Raw genomic sequence first — 20,003 nt, forward strand, 5'->3', positions numbered from 1 at the left:
TGGTACCTTGCGCATGTGTGAGGCATCACGCGACACAAAAACAGCGATTGGGACGATGGGGAATGTAGTTTAAAAAAAACTTTACCCAAAATGCAATAGCTTTTGGGAAATACCAGGCGCGGAATAGGAAAAGTAACACCATGCGAGAACTCATCCTGCAACATTTGACAGCTTTACAAATCTAAAAACGAATTTGAGGTGCGCGAAAACACAACACGACAGCTGAACATTTACGGAATTGACAATAGCATTATTTGGGGAAAAGCCGACATTTTGTATTGTGTGTTCAGTAAAGGCGACAGCGCGGATTTGGCCCTCACGCGGGCATCGTTCAAAGCTAACTAGCGCGTTAGCTGGGATGCTGGTTTGCTCTCTGAGCGTCTTCACGAGTGGCTGAAGACCGACTCGACAGTTGGTGTTGAATGTGTACCTCGTGAGACAAAATGTCTGGCTTTAACTTTGGATCGGGGACTCTTGGTGCCACCAACACTGGTGGCGGGTTTGCATTTGGGGCCCCAGCCAGGTAATTATACATTTCAAAAAGCCGACTTAGCTAACGTTAGCATAGCCCGAGTTGACCTGACGTTAGCATGTAACAGTTCTCATGACTTGATAACATGGTCTCGGTTCCTGTTCGTTATCCTTAAAGGTACAGACGTGGGTGAAGAACATTGCTATGGAAGTGAGGGTTGTTGCATCGTATAACGTTAGCAGTTTGCATTACTGTGATATCCCTTACGTCCTAGTTTGCTACTTGACTCAGGGACCATGGAAGAACTGTGATTATGTGACAGAATTTTCTGCACTTTTCCTCATTAGTGCACCTGCGGCCAACACGGGTGGCTTCTCGATCGGATCTGCTCTGGGATCAGCAGCCACGACCCTTGCCGCCCCCCCCAGCACCACCAACCCATCTCTTGGTCTTGGAGGCTCTCTCTTTGGTCAGAAACCTACTGGATTCTCTTTCAACACGCCTGCCTCAAGTAATAATGTCACACAGATATAACGACAAACCTATTGCAAAAAGTGACTTCCTGTTTAATTAACCTGTCTGCTAGATGCAGCCGTACAGCTTATGTTATATGCACCTCTTATGTTGTGATGTTGTTCTCTTTTAGGCGCCGCTGCACCCACTGCAGGCCTTACATTAGGTATGTTTGTGTTTCTGGGATATTTCTGAAGTAAGCTCTTGGAAAGTAAATAAAAACGGGTTAGAACCTTTATTTCTATGTACTTTCTCTCTGGTGCCCCAGCCCCCACGGCTGCGTCCACCGGCTTTAGCTTGGCCTTCAACAAGCCCACCGCCTCAGCGACACCCTTCTCCCTCACCACCTCTTCCACCCCGTCGTCGGCCGCTGCAGCGGCAGGTTTATCCTTTGGCTCTGTGCTGACGTCCACGGCTCCACAGCAGCCCGCAGCAGGCTTCACCCTTGGTCTTGGCGGCGCAACAATGACCACAGCAGCGGCCTCGATGGGCCCGTCGCTGGGCGCGAGTCTCTTCTCCAACACTTTGGCGACAGGTGAGACGCAAACAGACGAGTTGGTGCCTTTGCACAGCGCTAGAAGTAGTTCTCAGCCACAATATTGCACTGTGTTGTAACCCAGTGTTTACGTTTACCTGGTGTTGCAGGTTTGGGTCAGACCACTCTTGGAGGCGGGTTGACGCTGGGTTCTCTGTTGGCTGCGTCCACAGCAGTATCAGCGGCTCCGGCCCCAAGCATGGGCCTGGGTGGGGTTGACTTCAGCACTTCCTCCGAGAGCAAGAGCGACACATCATCTGGAGCCAATGCAAAGTAAGTCCTGCTGACCAACATGTGCATTGTTATTCATTAAATGGGAACACTAGAATTGTCCAGAACTGTACATGCTATATAGTGAAATACTATAAATAATATGATGAGTGGCTTCATTTCCTGTTATGTACACCTGATGAAAAGCATTCTCTCTTTCTCCCTCAGGGACAGTAAAGCGTTGAAAGATGAGAACCTGCCCCCAGTTATTTGTCAGGATGTCGATAATTTCCAGTAAGTGTTGTTATGTGTGTATATAATGTGACAGGATTTGATCCAGTGACTATCAGGTCACATGCACGGGCACATTGTTTGGCAGAATTGTCACATATTTGTGTATAGATCCAAATAATAACCTGTTTTATCACTGGTGTTATTGTACCAAAGTGGACTTATTTAGCCTGTGTGTTGGCTCACATTTCGTATGTCCAGGAGTTTTACCAAAAATCCATATTTCACATTGATTTGAAATACAACACTAATTGAGTAATTTCCAATTGTCTTCCTTCTTCCTTTCTTATAGAAAATTTGTGAAGGACCAGAAACAAGTTCAGGAGGACATCAGCAGGATGTCATCTAAGGGCATTTCTAAAGTCCAGGATGACATCAAGAGCCTCAAACAGCTTCTCTCTGTCAGTGCCAGCGGCCTGCAGCGCCAAGCTCTGGCCATCGACAAGCTAAAGCTGGAGACGGCACAGGTAAAAACAGTACACACACACGCTCAAGTCTGAAAAGTTATGTTAACTCAAGTCTTTTCAGTCCTGACACATTTTAGATCGACTGTCAATATGAGCATACATCACATGAACCCTTGATTTCCTCAAATCCTGTTTGTTTTTTAAATGTTCACACACATTGATGCACATTTTTAATTGCAAACTACTTATATAATTTACAAGAAAATGCTCCAGTGGTATACCAAGATGGATATGTGGTATTTCTATCTTAAGGTATAGCTATAGATAAATCTAGCTATAGCAGATGGGACTCAAAATGAGAGGAACATGGTTGTCTAGATTGTTGACCGTGTCTGAGATATATATATATGTGTATATATATATGTATATATATGTATATGTATATATATGTATATATATATATGTGTATATATATGTGTATATATATATATGTATATATATATATATATATATGTGTATATATATGTGTATATATATATATGTATATATATATATATATATATATGTGTATATATGTGTGTATATATATATATATATATATATATACAGTATATAAAATTGTGTCTCTTTGCTTTCCTCTTTTCCTTTGTTCTCAAGGAGCTGAAAAATGCAGACATAGCAATACGTACACAAAAGACTCCCCCTGGACTTCAGCATGAGAACACTGCTCCATCAGAGTAAGTAAGCCACCAGAAAGTAGTCCTGAAGCAAATCAAAGGGGAATGTACAGTAGTGTCAGCTTCTTGGCATGTGAATGTAATATGCGACTCCTGGCTAATATATCAGGTGTTTTCTATATATATAACGGCTTCATTCGCCTTTATGGATTCCACAGCGATTAATTGTTTTCTGTGTTTAGTTATTTCCGTAGCCTGGTTGAGCAGTTTGAGGTGCAGTTGCAGCAGTACCGGCAGCAGATAGAAGAACTGGAGAACCACCTGACCACGCAGAGCAGCGGCTCCCACATCACTCCTCAGGGTAAGAGGACTATTGTCTGACTTGTCTAGGAGAAAGTAAAATGTGTCTTTGTCATTTCCAGGTTTTAAATCAGCATTGACTAATATATTTTGTATTAACATTAAAGCTGATGACGGTGTAATGTGAAATCGGCACAAACGGCAAATTCCTGATCTGCTTAGAACCAAGTTAAACACGCACATTAACGTGGAAATATAAAGACTTTGTTTGTCATGTCTGGCTCTTCCTAACCATTATCTGTCCGACCCTTATTTCTTCATTGACTCACCTTAACTGTGCACTGAGATTATAATGTTGTGTCTGGTTGTTTCAGACCTGACCTTGGCGATGCAGAAGTTGTACCAGACGTTTGTAGCACAGGCTGCCCAGCTCCAGTCTGTTAATGAGAATGTCAAGGTCAGTTCTTTCCCAAAAATGATGTCCACATTGTCCAGATTCTCAGCAAATTCTACTTCAAATGTGTACACCATGTTAATCCTACCCTTCTTTTCTTTTACCCTTTGTTTGTATCTGATATCATAGATCTTGAAGCACCAGTACCTTTCCTACCGCCGGGCCTTCCTGGAAGACTCGACGGACGTCTTTGAATCCAAGCGGGCATCTAACAGGAAGTGGCAGAGTACTCCGCGGGTCACCACTGGGCCCGCCCCCTTCTCCAGTGTGCCCAACGCTGCAGCGGTTGCAATGGCAGCCACGTTGACCCAGCAACAGCAGCCAACTCCAGGTCTGACTGCCTACAAGTTCTAGAAAGTTTTCCTCATCTCACCTTAAAGTACAGGAGGGAGAGAGAGGACAAGATGAGTGTTTTTTTAAAGGATGGGAGTGGAAAGGTCAAAAGGGGACGGAGGAGGATTGGAAACAATTAGAACAACAAAAGCCTTCGCTGGCCCCGAGCTATCGTGGCTGTACTTTCTCTGATGAAAGAAACGCCGAGAGAAAGGCACAGACGAGATACATTTGTTACTTAACTCCGACAGGAAACCTTTGTACTGCCTTACCATCTTGTTATACTTGCACTTAAAAAAAAAGAAGAAGAAACTTAAAACCTACAAATGTCATACAAACCCTTTCAGTAATGCCAAGGACATAATAACTTACTTTACCTAGTGTCTCTCTTTGACCTCTCTAATAGTACATTAGAGCAGGTATATGGGGCTGACTTAGTGAAGCGATTATATAACGGGAGAAAAAGTCCATCTCAATTTTACTCACTTGAATCTTGAAGTTATGATTTGAGTTTTATTTAATGAATGCTTGAATTGAAGGTGGTCGTGTGAGGGGGTTAGACGCGTTAGACACTTGCTCTGCGATTAGGTCATTCAGATCTCTGCTGTTGTAGTTTGTTTTGTTTAAGATTGTGTCTGGTTGGTCCATAAGGTGTAAATTCATTATAAAGTAGCTCCTACTCTCTTCAGTCTAAGTGTCGAGAGCTCCCATCGATCACATGGCATGAGCTTACTTTACTGAATATACAGGACTCTTTTTTTTTATCAGCATTGTTCATTGAAGCATCACGTTTCTCTGGTTCGGGGTCTTACTCCGAACCCAGTTTAAGCCAGGACCCACATTTCTAAGCAGCCGTACACTTCAATAGTTAAACTAAAGGCCTACATCTACTCTTATTCAAATCAGCAAGTCCTATTTATTAATAGAAAATAAATGTACCTTAAATGTTCACATGATAAATTATTTCCATCGTCTGCCAGTAAAAACAAATATATTTATAAAGATTATCCAACACAGTATTATTATCCAGCATATGCAGACAGGTGAAGACTGATGTTTTTATTTCACATACTGCCTACTCGCAGATTGGCATCAGAGGTGTGTTGGGTTGTTAAATAAGCCAGCACACTAATGCTATAAAACCGAATGAAGCAAGTCCTATTGTTTCAGTCATGTTGGCGCTCCATGGCACACAAATTCACTTTTTATGACTGTTATGAGTAGTGTCCGTAATGGTTGTTGCCACATCTCTGAGGTGTTAAACAAAATGTCAGCCTTTTCTGTAGGCTTTGGTTTGTAGGCTGTTTTACTGGCATATCAGGGCACTCACTTGCTATGAGCTAACTAAGCTACTATGTATATTAGCATGTGTCTGCGTGTAGAAAAAATATAATTTAAACATTTGAGAGCAACATTTTAATTGGATGGGGTTGCAATGGCAGCATGGTTTTAAATTCCTCACATCATTTTAATTTTTTATCTGCACAATTCTACTTAGACTGCCATCAGATCCAAGACTCACCAGTCGTTACCCAGACACTTTCCAGTGTCGTAATATTTGAACATTCACATGCCGTTGCTCTCTTAGCAGGACACGCAGTAGCTATTCTGAATTAGCGTCTAGCTAATTTACATACGTGCCAAGTCGGGATGGGAATAATTTACCACCCATTGCTTAACCCCAATTTGCAAAGAAGAGCCCCTCATGAACAAGTCCTATTGCCACAGTAGATGATATCCCCCCGTGTGGTAGACACTACCGTGGTGCCTGCTGAAGATACTTTTTTCTGTTTATATTTTATTTCATACAAAGCCAAATCCATCTCTGATCATCTGTTTGATCATTTGTTTATTGTCACACTGTGTTTTCTGGGTATGCGAGCTGTTTAAAAAGGCTGCATTGCACTGTAATTTATTTCAAACTCATAACAAATCTGTTAACCCCACAGTTGGGTATCGGTTACAAGATTGCCTTTTCACTGTCTATTCCCATATCCCTATTGCCAAATAGTGGTTAATAACTAGTATTTGACTCGGTCATTTCATTGACTAAGCCTAATCACAAATGATTGTCTTGGTCTCTTCAGTATTTATTGACCTATTTATTTCTATTGTATTTTAGTTCATGCGTGTAACTCTTTGTGTAATTGGAATGGCATAGTGGCAGGTAGCCAGCACTTAAAACACTAACCATGCAGCTGGATATACTTTGGGGGCATAGATCAAATGTTTGGGCCAAAAGCTCGATCAGATGTGTGCCACAAAAGGTGAAAGGTGCCAAAAGACTCAGGACTGAAAATATAGACTATTTAATAACCCGAACTGTAGTTTAAGCGAAGATATTGTCTTTCCTTTAGTGCTTTTGCTCTGTCTTAGAATGGAAGTGAGGCTCATGGCCTTCTGAAATGGCCCCGGTCTTTGTCACTTATTGCTGGCCTTAATGAATCGGTGTGAACAAATAGCTTAAGTCTATTGATGTTGAAGGTTAATTTTCAATAGCCAACAGTGGCAAACATAGTCGGCATTACCTCACAGTTCAATACTACATCTGGTTGGTTCGGTTATCTGAGGCCACACCACTGTTACTTGATTTAAGCTAGACCACCTAAGGGCTACTGATCAGAGTAAAGGTAACAAGTCATTTCAGGTATTTTATCCAAGGCGCTGGTACTTTGTACGGACTTCTCTTTCTTGAGAAACTTTTGTAGAATTGGTTGAATCCAGTTTGTTTGGTGGCTCAGAAAGAAGAGTAATGGTTTCTGCTGCTCACACTGGTCCTTCAGCACCAGTAAGATACATTGTTGCCAAACAAGACCCAGACAGACTGTGGTCAGGCTGTTTGTCTACATCTCTGTATTGCTTGGCCTGTGATTTCCCAGAATTTTATGATGAAAGGTCTTTGAGTTGTATTGATTGAGATACTGGTGAGAATAGTTTTGTGTTCCGATTATAAACTGGTGAGTTCGCTCTCCAGCACTGATCTGTATATTGATGCTCGACACAGTGGTGCTCGGTGAACCCAACCTAACTCCAGTCCTCTGTTAAACAACATTTTGTAGGATTGAGATTCTGTTGGCCAGATTCCCGAGTTGTCCAGAATTTTGACTTTTGTGTTGTTTAGCTTACACTTTACCTTTTTAGTCTTCCAAATCTCTACAGATGCACTTGGCACAGTAATGACATTTGGGTTATGTAATACTTATTGATCTGTCGAAGCTGTTTGGACCTAGAAGGTGATGGTGGCTATTAAGCCAGCGTGTTGGGTATCTGCTCAATATCTGTCAGTAATGTGTGTGTGTGCAAATGCTGACTGCTGTATTTCCTTGAATGTTAGTGAAGGAATCAAAATGTGAATTTTTGTGTTTTTTTTGGCGTATGATTGACACAATACAAGTGCCAAAATTTGGCTCCAGTGCTCAACTCAATGTGAGTTATTCTGAAACTCGACAATGTTTCAGAGTTGTGTATATGGTATCTTATTCTGTGATGTTGAGCTTCAGCACAGCAGTTCTCTAAAATGTTGGAAATCAGCTGTTGGCTGTCAGACTGTTTTGAATGTTTTTATTCTCTTTATTATTTCCGTGTGACCATTCATCATTTGCTTACATTTTGCCTTTTTTAGTAGTGGTTTATGTGGCTTGCAGGAGGTACGGTTGTGTTTTGGGTGATCTTTGTGATCTCTGAAAAGCGCTACATTTGCTAATGTTCATGTGAAAACTAGACTGAATCTCTCTACAATGTGTTAAACAGTCACGTAGGTCAGACTTGATCCAGCAAAGAAAGGTGTTTGTAGCCTGTGGTCATGTGTAGACTTATTCCAAGGTGCAGTGTTTGTGTTTAGTAAACAACCACCAACAACATGGCTTATTATTTCTCAGAATACACTGGTGAAAAGTGTTTCAACACAAACCACGGAAGGTTATTCGGGATAGCCCAAAACGTGACCCCCATTGACTGCCACAGGCTGACTGTACCATGTCACTGAGTTTCCTTTCTTTTGACCCGTCACACTGAGGCAGCCGTAGATGCCAAATTCACCTTTCTTATCTAAATCTCGAGTGCTTTTACTTGCAGATGAATGTTTAAACCTATATAACCAATGCCTGTTGATACAGTATATCTAATATATAATATGGTGTGCCTTTTTTAAGCTATACTCAATAATTGTGTTTTTTGGCGTATGCTAGTTCATTCACTCTCAGAAATCTTAACAAATTTGGAAACTTGTCAAATGCAGTAGCAGTTAGCAATTAACGATCAATTCTGTTCTAAACTGTTTGTTTGTGTTTCATGTAAGTGGAATTGCATATTTGACAATAAATCAATTTTTAAACAAAGAAACGTTTGTCCTTGTTTCTTTTTGACTGAAGTTGTTTTAACAATGCAGACCAATTGGAAACATTACTAAATTGTATTACTAAAAAGAAAAAAAAATTGCATAGAAGTAAAAAAAAAAAAAGAAAAAGACAAGTTTCTGAGTGAAAGAACTAGCAGCATTTCTCCACAGTTTGTCGGCAGCGTGAACACAAATACTACTATGTTAAATTGCTTTTGTACAATCTATTGCGGACGTTCTGTATTTTTACAGATGCATTTAAAAACTATTGTATTGGAAACCTACATATCTATAATTATTTTTTTTACCACGCACACAAAATGCATTAAGAGGAGTAAAGCCTATGCTCTCTCTGTGCCTTAGGGACCCAGGCACCCTTGGGGGCAGGGTTTGGAAACCCCTTTGCCTTGGCAGTGGGCACTAGCTTGGGCTCTTCTACCCTTGGAGGTATTACCTCTGCCTTTTAAAAAAAAAAATTTGTTTCGCCCTTCCCTTGAACACTTTACCATTTCCCACATGCCTCCTAGCTCTTGCCAAGCAGCCTTTCTGTTTGAGGTGTTTGTGTTCTCCTGTGTGAACGGTAGGCTGTGTGTGTGTGTGTCTGAGAGAGCGGTGCAGTTGAAGCTTGGCAGTGTTTTTCCTGTTCTTCCTTGTGCAAGAGTTGAAGTGCGTTCACACCACAGGTAAACTGAGCAGCCACAGGTCACTGCCTTTTCACGTGACCGTTCTTTTTCCTTAATGAGGAGATATGTGGTCAAAGAAATTCCCCGAACTGTTTTAATACAACAATGCTCTACCTTTGGATGTCAGCTGGCAAATCTTCTTGGCCACAACAGCCAGTTAAGAGTAACTTGGCAGCGTGGTAACAAGTGGTCTGAACGCACACCATGTTGGTGTCATAGTTGGTGTATTTGGTAAAAACGTTCATGTTACTTTCTTCCCTGTGGTCTTTGCTTTGCCATACTGTGAGTACTGTTTTGTTCTCCAGTCAGAAGTAAAGCTGTGTAGGGCTCTAGTGATTAGGTTGTGGCATTTGTTTTGGGTAATTCTGTGTCAAATCAGATGGAGGTTTTTGTTAAAATTTTAGCTTTTTGTTCAAACTTTATTTATTTATATTCATATATTTTTATTGATATATATATGAAAAAGCAAATTGGGTGGTTTTAGGGCCCCAGGCATTCCCCCAAAGTATATACATATGGATGTTTCCACACTTCTGGATAAAAATACAGTAATTGAAGGATGTCAAACCAAATTTCAAGGGCTCTTACATAAACAAAATTCAAAGTATGACAGGCCAAGGTTGCAATTTGTTGACTTTTTTTTCCCCTTTTTTTTTGGTTTCAAATAAAGGTTTGAACAAAATCTAAAATGTAAACAGAAAACTCTGATTTGACATGGAACGGCGCAGATATGTTTGCTAACGCCACCCTTTGTGTGCTCCCGAGCCACTGCTCCTTAGAATTAGATTCATTCCTGGTGTGGACTGTGTGCATAGCCCAAACTGACTTCCATGTCACTCTCTCCCACAGGTTTTGGTGGTGGGCCAGGATTTGGTGGGGTGGGGACTGGGGGGTCTTCTTTTGCCTTCTCCACCAGTAAGCCCACAGGAGGCAGTCTGAGTGCAGGTACATACATATTATTCATACCCCCTTCACACCCACCCCCCAAAAACTTAGTACAGTCCTGAGTAGTCTTGTGTTTGCACGTGTTCCTCTGAGCATATTTCATCGGAAGCGGTTGGACGAGCTTCCTGTATCAAGCTACTCGGAGCAATGTACAGATACAGTATAATACGCTTCTCTGGTTTCCTCTCTGCTGTAAGTAGGCATTGCCGACAGCATGCTCCTTTAGATAGTGTGGTAAGCCTTTTACACAAGTTTGCTGGCAGTTTGGCCAACAGGTTTTGGGATGCGGGGTGTCACACCACGTGGACAAAATCTGTTCACAACTTGAATCTGTGTATCATATGGACATCCTTCATTTTGATCCTATATTTGCTTGATTGCTTAAGTTTTCTCTAACATTTCTTATGTCTTCTTTTCTTTGTCCTGCGTCCCCTGTCTCCTGCTTTTCTAGGTTTTGGTAGCAGCAGCAGCTCGGGCTTTAACTTCAGTAACCCTGGCCTCAACCCCTCGGCCGGCCTGACCTTTGGCGTTTCTAACCAAGCTGCTACAGGCTTTGGCGCAGCACCCCTCCTCCAGCTCAAGAAGCCCCCTGCTGGGAATAAAAGGGGCAAGAGATAGAACCAAAAACCCAAACCCCCAAACCCTGTGACTGACCGGCTGACTAACGGGTTTGTGGCGGGTAAGGCCTGGTCTCCCAAAAGCATATAAGGGTTTTATCAATCACCATCCAACGACAACACAACGAACTTAAAGCTGACTGTATTACTTTGGTCTAATCAATACTCGGCCACTCTGAATACATGTAGACCGTGGAGTGTATGGAAAGATTCAAATGGTGTTTGCATCATTTTAAACCTGAATTTGTGTCGACTCTATAATCTGTAGCGCTGCAATGCTTTTAGGGAAGCCAGCCATGGATAGAGATGGGGTCAATTACAAATGGTTCAGTTTTCTGTGAGGACTTGCTTTTGTCTGAATATTGTACAAGACTGATGTGTTTTTGTGCTTTGAGGTGGACAGTCCAGTTGCTGTCGATCGCATAACTGCACTTGAACGCTTCTCAAATGATGACTCGGCCTCAGCCTCGTCCAGGGAAGGAGGAGATAGCGTGAAGGGAAAGAAGTTCAGTTGGTTTGGAACAGTGTAGTCGCTGCCTAAGGTGTCAATCGGGACTATTATCTGATCCCAGATAGTTGTTTTTTAGGCACAGGAGAGTGTCCAGGGTGGGCTTTTGGGGAAGCACAGTTTTATTTTTGTATCAAGTGGAGAAAGAGAAGACATATGGGAGGGGTAAAAGGGCACCAGCACCTTGGGATAGTCTATTATCTAGTCCATGTAACCGGTGTTGTTTTGCTGAAGTCCATCCTTCCATCATTGTTTAATAGTTACTTTGAATCTGAAAGGGATTTTACGAGCAGATTCTAGCTACGCAAACTTCTACATGTGCTAGAATGAATGTGCACTCGTCGGTGTATATGACCTGGCAGTGATCGTGTGAATGTGCATGTGTGCCTATTGCACAAGTATGAATTTGTCTCTCTGGTCTGTCATCATTGCTGACTTCTTCTGAGTGTCGGGGGGGTGGTTGAGATATTCAGCTCTTTTTTAAATTGTCCATTTCTGTTTCAGTTACCAAATACTGGTAGTTGCACTATTGTTTTCTAATCACAATCTGTGTAAACTTGTATTTTCAAGAAGCTGTTTAATAATAAAATCTTCAATAGGATGTTTTGCCTGTTTATGGCAACACTTCAGTAAATATGCGTGTTGACACAGAATGGTGTCTGTCATGTGTTCGTCAGAATGTGCGTCGCCTGGTGAAGGACAGTTTGGACTTAAATCTGACAATGAAGACGAGAGTCATGGTTTCACCAGTTTTTACCACTTTTATGTCAACATTTCCACGGCCTGTACCCCTTACACCTTCCTTGGCAAAGTATGTAGTGCCTGTGTAAAATGGCAGACAAGTGTTGATAGTTGTGCTGAATATAACAGGACCACTTATTCACGGGGACGTGATGCATCATCCATTCCACTTACTTAAAATGAAAGGCCTATATTAGAATTTACTAAGCCATGCAGATTGTCAGGTTTACCAGTTGTGGTCCCATTGTCTGAGTTAATGGAGAATTGTCCTCAATTTCATCCTTTTATCTAACATAAGTCCAAGCTTTCCTTCTCCATGACACATTATTCGTGTTAAGTGTTTTTTTTAAGCAGTCAGTTTGTCTTAAGTGGTAAAATAATGTTTTTTTTATTATTGTTTGAAAGAGTAATGTTAAAATAATTCAGTATTGTCATTTTATATGTCAAACAAGGTTTAAAATGGAACAGTCCTATTTTCCCTAACACAAGGGGGCGATATTGCGCTTCACGCGGCATTACAACTACCCTAAAGAAAACACGAGATGAAGACTGTTTCCTATGCGATGACGATGAAGCAAGACGTATTTTAGCCGTCTGCATTTTTCACACATTCATTATTCAACAATCCAGGTAACGTTAAAGTTTTTACAGTTAGTTCATTCAAAATGTCTTTTGACTATATGCCAACATTTGCCAACTGTAGGACCGTTAAGTATATAGATATAGCGTTAGTATTTATTTTAATCGAGCAAATGAGACCTACAATAATAACGCTGTATTGGGCTTTCCATAACAATAAAACAGGAAGTAGAAATCTTTATTTCTACCACTTCTCTGCTCTTGAGCTTTGTGAACTAACGTTAGCTTCCGGTTAGCTGTTATACGGGCAACTTAACGGTAACTAACGCGGAGTCCTTTGTTTAAGCAACTTTTAACTTACTGTAAAATGCTACAACTTCCGGGTGGATTCGGAGACATAACGCTGATATGATGTTCGGCCTTTTACTTTCTTGCTGAAGGCTTCTTCTCATTCAACTAACGTTAACGCTACCGAATTAAATTGCCGTATGAACGGCGTCGTCTCCTGGCTCCTTTTTTATCACACAGGTGTGAATGCATCACGCTGTTCTGTATATTAAAATGAGGAAATGCATACCTGCAGATTTTCAAGCTTGTATCTCTTTGTAAAAGCTTTCATGGGTCTTTACCTCCATATTCCTCTCAAACTTATTGAAACGGCACCATTATATCCGAAGAACCACTATTACATTTTTATGTTAATAGTGAGGTTATTATCACTGCCTAAAGTTTTAAGTACCTAGCGAGCTGCCACTGCTAATTGGACTGTATTGCAATGTTTTATAGTGCAGCCATGCCTCTTCCGGACACAATGTTCTGTGCCCAGCAAATCAACATCCCTCCCCAGCTGCCAGACATCCTCAAAGACTTCACCAAGGCAGCCATCCGCACACAGCCCAAGGACCTGCTGCCGTGGTCTGCAGCGTAAGATTTAATGTGTGTCAGTGGTGGTGTGGTAGAGGGTTAGCGATACATGTGATTTATTTCCATCTTGATATCTTAAACAGCACCATAAACAGTGTCTCCAGGCAGCATCACAGGCCCCCTTTTCACCTGTGCTGCTCTCATCTTTGCATTTATTGGCTGTAATTGAATCCCAGGGGCTTCCATGTCACTGCAGCGGTTAAACTATCTGACTTTCTCCAACTAACAACAAAAAAACAAGTACTAAATGGAGTCTATATATAAAACGTCTGTTTTTTTTCTACCCCTAAGGACAGTCCTATCATCTGTTATTTTATTCACCCATGTAGCTTGGCAGTGTTTACAGCAAAAGACAGTGAAATGAGAGCCATATGGTGAAACAAAAACAAATCGAATGTCTCCTGGGTTACAAGATGTTTGTATGCTATCAAAGCAACACCAGGCTCTGTCTCTCCTTCGAGATAATCAAAGTCAAGCTGCCTCGAAATTCACTGCAAAACTATTATTTAGAATTATTTAAACTGAGGTAAAATTAGCCAGTTTTCCCTTTAGCACAATAGGAATAAAACATACGCATGATTTTTTAAAAACTGATAATCCTCATTCTAATGCCAATTTATGCATCTTTTGACATAGTCTGCTTTTATCACTTTAGTTGATTGGCATGGTTAGGAACCAGGGGAGATGAGTGACAAGCAGGGTAAAGCTAAGCATATGTTTATTGATATATATATGTGTGTGTGTGTGTGTGTGTCCTCTCAGATACTTCAATGCGCTGTCTAAAGGACAGCGTCTGCCTGTGAAGGATAGGCTGGAGACGAATGCCTCACATAAGACAGACACTGGGCTGAGTCCTGGTCTACTCAAGACTCTCCACAAACAGGTGCCTCCTCTACAGCAGGACCACACCTTAAATAAATGATCACATAATCTTCATATTGTCGCTGTTGGAAGAAAAACAATGTATTTTCCAGTTTGTTCTACTGCTTAGAAGCTGAATGTCCTGTTGAGGTTACATTTTTACTTTTATTTTTTGGTGCATCTGCATAGTGATGCTGTTTCCCCCATGTGAATCATTATAGTTTAATGTTATTGTGAACCTATTTCTCCTCACCTGGGGCATCTACTGGGATCTTAAGTGTGGTGGGTTCATTAAAAGAACTTAATAGTTAATATTTCCTACAACACTTAAGCATTAGTCTTAACCTTGTCAGGCCTTGTCTTTATGGCAGCAATATTAGTATAACAGAGTTATTAAAACTGTTTAATTTACACAGTTTGAAAAAAGAAACGTCTGCTAACTTTATGGCCACAAATCTACCACGAATACAAAATTGTATTGTCTGTGGACATTATAGTAACACAGCGGTAATGAACTCCTCCTATGCCCATATATCCTTGCTGTGTCCTAATTACATGAAAGTCCACCATCAGTAAAGGCAACCCTGCTGACAGACAAAGGCTGTCTGATTCCCCATTCAATAATGCAGTTTATTTCAACAAATAATGCTGAATAATAACTCGTGATTCATCTGGTAGACTAGATAACCTCCTTTATTTTCTCCTCCTCTACCCACCACCACCTGCCACTCCCTCCACCCAATCCTAGCTGTCCCCGTGTGAGACATGCAGCAAGGAGGACCTGCAGAAGAAATGGAAGGGTCTGTGTCTACCCGTGGATCAGCTGGAAGACCTGCTGTTGCTGGGCAGTTTTGACTCAGACATCGACTGGATGGAGTTTTTCGCGCTGGGCTGCGGTGCTCTGGGAGGGGTAAGATGTTATATAAGGCCAGATATAAATGCTAACACCATTTTATACCACTCCCTTTGAGCATTAAAACCTACTGTGAGGCCAAGCACAGCTGGAGACCCTGAAAGAGTCTTTTTCTTTTTTTTTGGTTCATCTCACAGTCCAGTCTTCTAGCGTTTAGACTAGACCCAGACATCTGTGATCCAGACTTCAAGGCCCATCAAGGTCCCCAGACTCCACAGATAAATCATTCTCTGACTACTTGAATCTTCACAGTGCTTTTAAGTAAATGATTTTGTTTCAAAGTAGCAGATAGAGCAGAGACAGATTAAAGAGAATTCTTTCACACACGGAGAACTTTGCAGCTCAGCACGAACAACACAATGTGCTCAGTGTCAGTAGTCTTGGAAAGGATGCTGCTGTGTATGAGACTGTTGAACACTTTAACCACATGAGGGCAGCCATGTTCTACATGTTTTTTTTTTGGGAAACCGTCCATGAGTTAGTGTGTGTGTGTGTGTGTGTACGCATATAAGTTACGTGTATTTTTGCAGTGTGTGCTTGTGATGCTCAAACGGGACGTGATCGTCCTTGAATGCTGAGGGTGTGTCGTCGTAGCTTTGTGCCTATTGTCTGCTTCTCTTGTGTTTCTGCAAAAACTTTCTCAGAGCCTCTTGAGTTCCCTTACTTTTGCCTGTGAGATCCTGATGGAGGATGAGGAGGGCGGTGCTGCGAGGATCCCGTTCGACACCTTTGTCAAACTCTACACCTACCTGGCTCACCTGGACGAGGACATGTCACAGGACCACATTGATAAGTTCCTGAGCAGCCTGCAGGCACAAGCGTAGGTGCTGTGTGGGTGTGTGTTGGTGTGCATGACCATTATCCTCACCTTCATAGCTGTCAATATGATGAGAGAAAGGAAGCCTACCTCACTACATCGACATGCAATAAGCACATTTGTCTCATTTGAATCAGATCTCCTTGGATTCAGCTCCAGTCAAATCTCATGCTGTCTATGAAGATGGTCAGTCGTGAGATAGATAGAAATAATAACTTGTAAGTTATGCTGCCAATATGTTTTCTGCAGTGATTACTTTGGACTTGCCCAACATTTCGGCCTGTACGTGTCGGTAGGCTAAGACACAAAGAGCTAAGCCAGATCGCTCTGACTCAGATGGCGCTGTGAGATTGTAATATTCACTCTTGTGAAAATCCTTGTGCTGCTGAGTAGAGCTGTTGCACTGATAGACTGGTTTCTCTGCCCGACAGCAACAAGCAGAGCGGCATGATTCAGGTTTCCAACTTCTCCATCAGCAGGAAGTGAGGGAAGAAGAGACGGAAAGCAATGGACGGACAGGAAGGAAGTGATAGAAACAACAAAAACGACAGTGTTCTGTTAATAAACGGGCAAGCTAATGCTCCTTCAAGCACAGCTGTTGTTTCATTGCCTAGGAATTGGCCCCATTAGTTGTTAGCGTCAGACACAGTGGATTGTTGTTCGTCATTGTCCAACAGAAAAAAGTTGCTATTTTGAGTCAGGTTGAAATCCTTTAATGAGCAGCAAGAGAGTCACAAAGCTGGAAATATAATGATAATATATACTATGAGCTTTTAAATTGCAAAGTATATTAGACAGAAATATCCATTGTGGATTACACCTGGGATTCGAACCCATGCAGTTAACAAATTAAAGTTGGAGTTGGAGCTTTACCAGTTGAGCTAAGACAAATACAAGCTTTTATTTGGAAAATGTGATATTAGAGAAAAATATTCATTGTAGATCACAGTGACTTATGACTGTTATGGCTTTTCTAAACATACTTCACTTTGACTTTTCTCGACATACTAAACTATGAATTTTTCATGATTTTCTTTTAACATACTTTACTATGACTTTTTATGATTTTTCTAACAAGTACTCTTTATGAACTTTTTAAGGAAATATAATAATACTATGAGCTTTTAAATTCCAAAGTAGGATATTAGACAGAAATATCCAATGTGGATCACACCTGGGATTTGAACCCATTCAGGTTAAGAATCGAACCAGGAGCTGAGCCTGACGCGCCACCAGTTGAGCTATCGCAGCACTCCTAACCTCATCTTTGACGACAATCTATACCATGACCTTTTTTATGACTTTTCTAACAATTACTCTTTATGAACGTTTTTGAAATATAACACTTTGAGCTTTTTAATTTGAAACCAGGATATTAGAGAAACAGTCATTGTAGATAACACCTGGGATTCGAACCGATGCAGGTTAAGAATCAGTTATTTTCACAACATTATATATATCATGACTTCTTCATGACTTTTTAAAATGTACTTTATGATACATTTTTTTCGACGTGCAATTGTATGACACATACTACACTCTGACTTTTTTATGACTTTGTAAACATACTTCAATGTCACTTTTTTTTACATGACTTTTTTGACTTACTAAACTCTGAATTCTTATGACTTTTTTCGAGATTCTATACTATAACTTTTTACGACTTTTTTCAACGTACAATGCAATGAATTCTTTTGACTTTTTTCGACATACTAAACTATGTTGACTTTATTATGACTTTTTCAAAAGTCATAAAAAAGTCATTATATAGCTGTGACTTTTTTGACATTTGTATGGCTTACTATACTATGCCTTTTTTATTATACTTTAATGAATACAATACTATGACATTTTAGGACTTTTTATGGCATATTATTATCTATGACTTATTGATGACACTTTTCATGACCAAGCAGCACAGCTCCACAACTGTATGCTCCATTGTTTTAACTTGAATTATGATGTCATTACAAAGATGTCTGTTGCTTATCAATCTCTGCTCCAGGGTGGACCTTGTTGCACAACCCTTATTCTTTCCTCAAGTGTTGCTCATAACATCACATCTCCAGAGACACGATGAATGTAGCAGAGCAGTGTGAAAGAGCCAGAAGAAGAGAGAGAGGACACGGAGGCTCCACGTTAGCATTCCTCTCGTTAGCTCTTGTGTAACAGGTTTCAGGGTAAGAATGAGGGGAAACATGATTCATGCTGTATTCTGAAGTTGCAGAACACAGATATTTCATCACTCAGTTCTACCACTGTATTCACAACAGCTGTACTCACTTTTGTTGACACCATTTACTAGGCAATTGGGTTGTATTATTCGGATTGTACTGTTCAAATATATTTCCTAGATGTCTAACAACATGCTTTGTTTTAGTGAGCTCCAATGCGGGATGATAAAACCTCTGGACTTCAGCCATTGGGAGGATATGGACTCGACTCCTTCTTATCTTTCAAACTTCACCAGAGAAACATCAAGAGCTGATTAAGGACGATGAAAGACAGAAATGATCAACCATTATGTTTAACATTGAAAGCTGAACCGAATCCTAAAAGATCTTTTGGTGAGTGCAGGATGCAGCAAGTCGGTGGGACCAAAAAAGAGATTCAGCTGGAAAGGCCTGCCCCTACACTGGATCTGATGGAACTAATATGCTAAAGAAACATGGATATTATGCCACTGACATCACCCGTAACTCATCAAGGGATGTTTTAGTGCGTGGATATGGGGTTTACAACTCACTATTATCTTATAGCTGGGGCGGGATGAACCAGCTGAAACCTCCAGTGCTGCCTATTACAGTACAGGCACTTGTCAATCAAGCAAACGACCCCAAAGCATTTTTCTCTTTAAGCCCAATTATCTTCTTAATGGAACCATGATCTCACAATCCCCACTGTGACACACATTGGCCGATATAAAATAAATGAGATCTGAGACCTGAAATCCTTGTGAAAAAAATATACAATCACTTTGTACTTCAAGAGAGAAGTTGGAGGAGTTTTCCACTGATTTCTACACATTCTGGGGTTTCAGTATCAATAGAGGGCTGACATTTTAAGACACCTCTGAATTGGCGTAATTTCTCGGCCTCACCATTACAATGATGTTGTGCGTGCGTGTGTGTGTGTGTGTGTGTGTGTGTATTAAGGGTCTTATTTGCTTAACAGTATAGATTTGATTCTATGTCATGTTTTTTGTGTATTTATTAGTAATACTGATTTCCCTATAGGGTCTAACAGCATTTGTGGAATATGCTAACAATACATAAAGTTAATTTGTCAAGGCTGTGTTCAGGAGTTGTTCTTACACATATGAACACACTTCACAATAATAATCTAATTAAGGGTCATTTGTGGCTGATTAAAATGAGTAAATGACCCCTTGTGGACTATTACATTTCTTCAACTGGAAGCAAACCTTTCTCTCTCCTTGATTAATGTAAGTGTTGTCCTATAGCTTATGAATAGACCGCGTTGATTGTCCTGGCGTCATTATCTGATTAACAATATGAAGTGTTTCTAATCAAGCTATTGATAATCACTACATTAGGCCTTTGCTGTGAAGTGGAAAACATTTTCAGGCAAATCCTAGATACAAGCAGCCCCGTTAAAACCTTGTTCTAAACACTCAAGACATTTTTAGGCACACGTTCACTTTATCATCCCACGCCTACACAAACCTAAACAGTTCAGTGCTTGTGTCAAGAGCAGACTCATAGGAGATCTTTGTATGGTACTCCTGCCTCAGGTATGCCATAGAAGAGACCATGGTGTGTTGGGGTGTTTTGGCTGCTTGTGGTCTTTAGGGGTATAAATAAACGACTGAATGGGGGAAGGACAGCAGGAGCTTGCGTAAACCTACCCGACCAGGACCGCGGTAA

The 20,003-nt window shown here is 40.9% G+C and overlaps 2 protein-coding genes across 14 annotated transcripts; both read left to right on the forward strand.

The window, feature by feature from the left end:
* Positions 1-63: 63 nt before the first annotated feature.
* On the forward strand, positions 64-11,882 carry nup58 (nucleoporin 58). 6 transcript variants are annotated; one of them, XM_076080929.1, is made up of 15 exons: positions 88-198; positions 291-523; positions 820-983; positions 1,119-1,151; positions 1,254-1,520; positions 1,631-1,793; positions 1,959-2,024; positions 2,314-2,488; positions 3,086-3,165; positions 3,348-3,466; positions 3,780-3,862; positions 3,989-4,190; positions 8,892-8,975; positions 10,061-10,156; positions 10,608-11,882. In XM_076080929.1, exons 2-15 carry the CDS (start codon positions 444-446, stop codon positions 10,772-10,774), a joined length of 1,779 nt encoding a protein of 592 aa, XP_075937044.1. In that variant the 5' UTR covers positions 88-198; positions 291-443; the 3' UTR covers positions 10,775-11,882. The 6 variants fall into 6 exon arrangements, with proteins under 6 accessions (XP_075937045.1, XP_075937043.1, XP_075937047.1 ...); XM_076080930.1 differs by having other exon boundaries at positions 64-523; positions 820-941; XM_076080928.1 differs by having other exon boundaries at positions 65-523.
* ropn1l (rhophilin associated tail protein 1-like) lies at positions 10,697-19,405 on the forward strand. 8 transcript variants are annotated; one of them, XR_012949449.1, is made up of 7 exons: positions 12,040-12,652; positions 13,388-13,525; positions 14,288-14,408; positions 15,135-15,296; positions 15,944-16,119; positions 18,122-18,296; positions 18,497-19,405. XR_012949449.1 is itself a non-coding variant. In XM_076080939.1 (7 exons), the coding sequence occupies exons 2-6, from the start codon at positions 13,395-13,397 to the stop codon at positions 18,283-18,285; spliced, it is 690 nt and encodes a 229-aa protein (XP_075937054.1). In that variant the 5' UTR covers positions 12,040-12,652; positions 13,388-13,394; the 3' UTR covers positions 18,286-18,296; positions 18,497-19,405. The 8 variants fall into 8 exon arrangements, 7 of the variants coding, with proteins under 7 accessions (XP_075937053.1, XP_075937054.1, XP_075937051.1 ...); XM_076080939.1 differs by having other exon boundaries at positions 18,186-18,296; XM_076080938.1 differs by lacking the exons at positions 12,040-12,652; positions 18,122-18,296 and adding an exon at positions 10,697-10,835.
* Positions 19,406-20,003: the final 598 nt, after the last annotated feature.

Source organism: Anarhichas minor, unplaced genomic scaffold (assembly GCF_050575085.1).
Source record: "Anarhichas minor isolate MPS153535 unplaced genomic scaffold, ASM5057508v1 ptg000074l, whole genome shotgun sequence".
Lineage (NCBI taxonomy): Eukaryota > Metazoa > Chordata > Actinopteri > Perciformes > Anarhichadidae > Anarhichas > Anarhichas minor.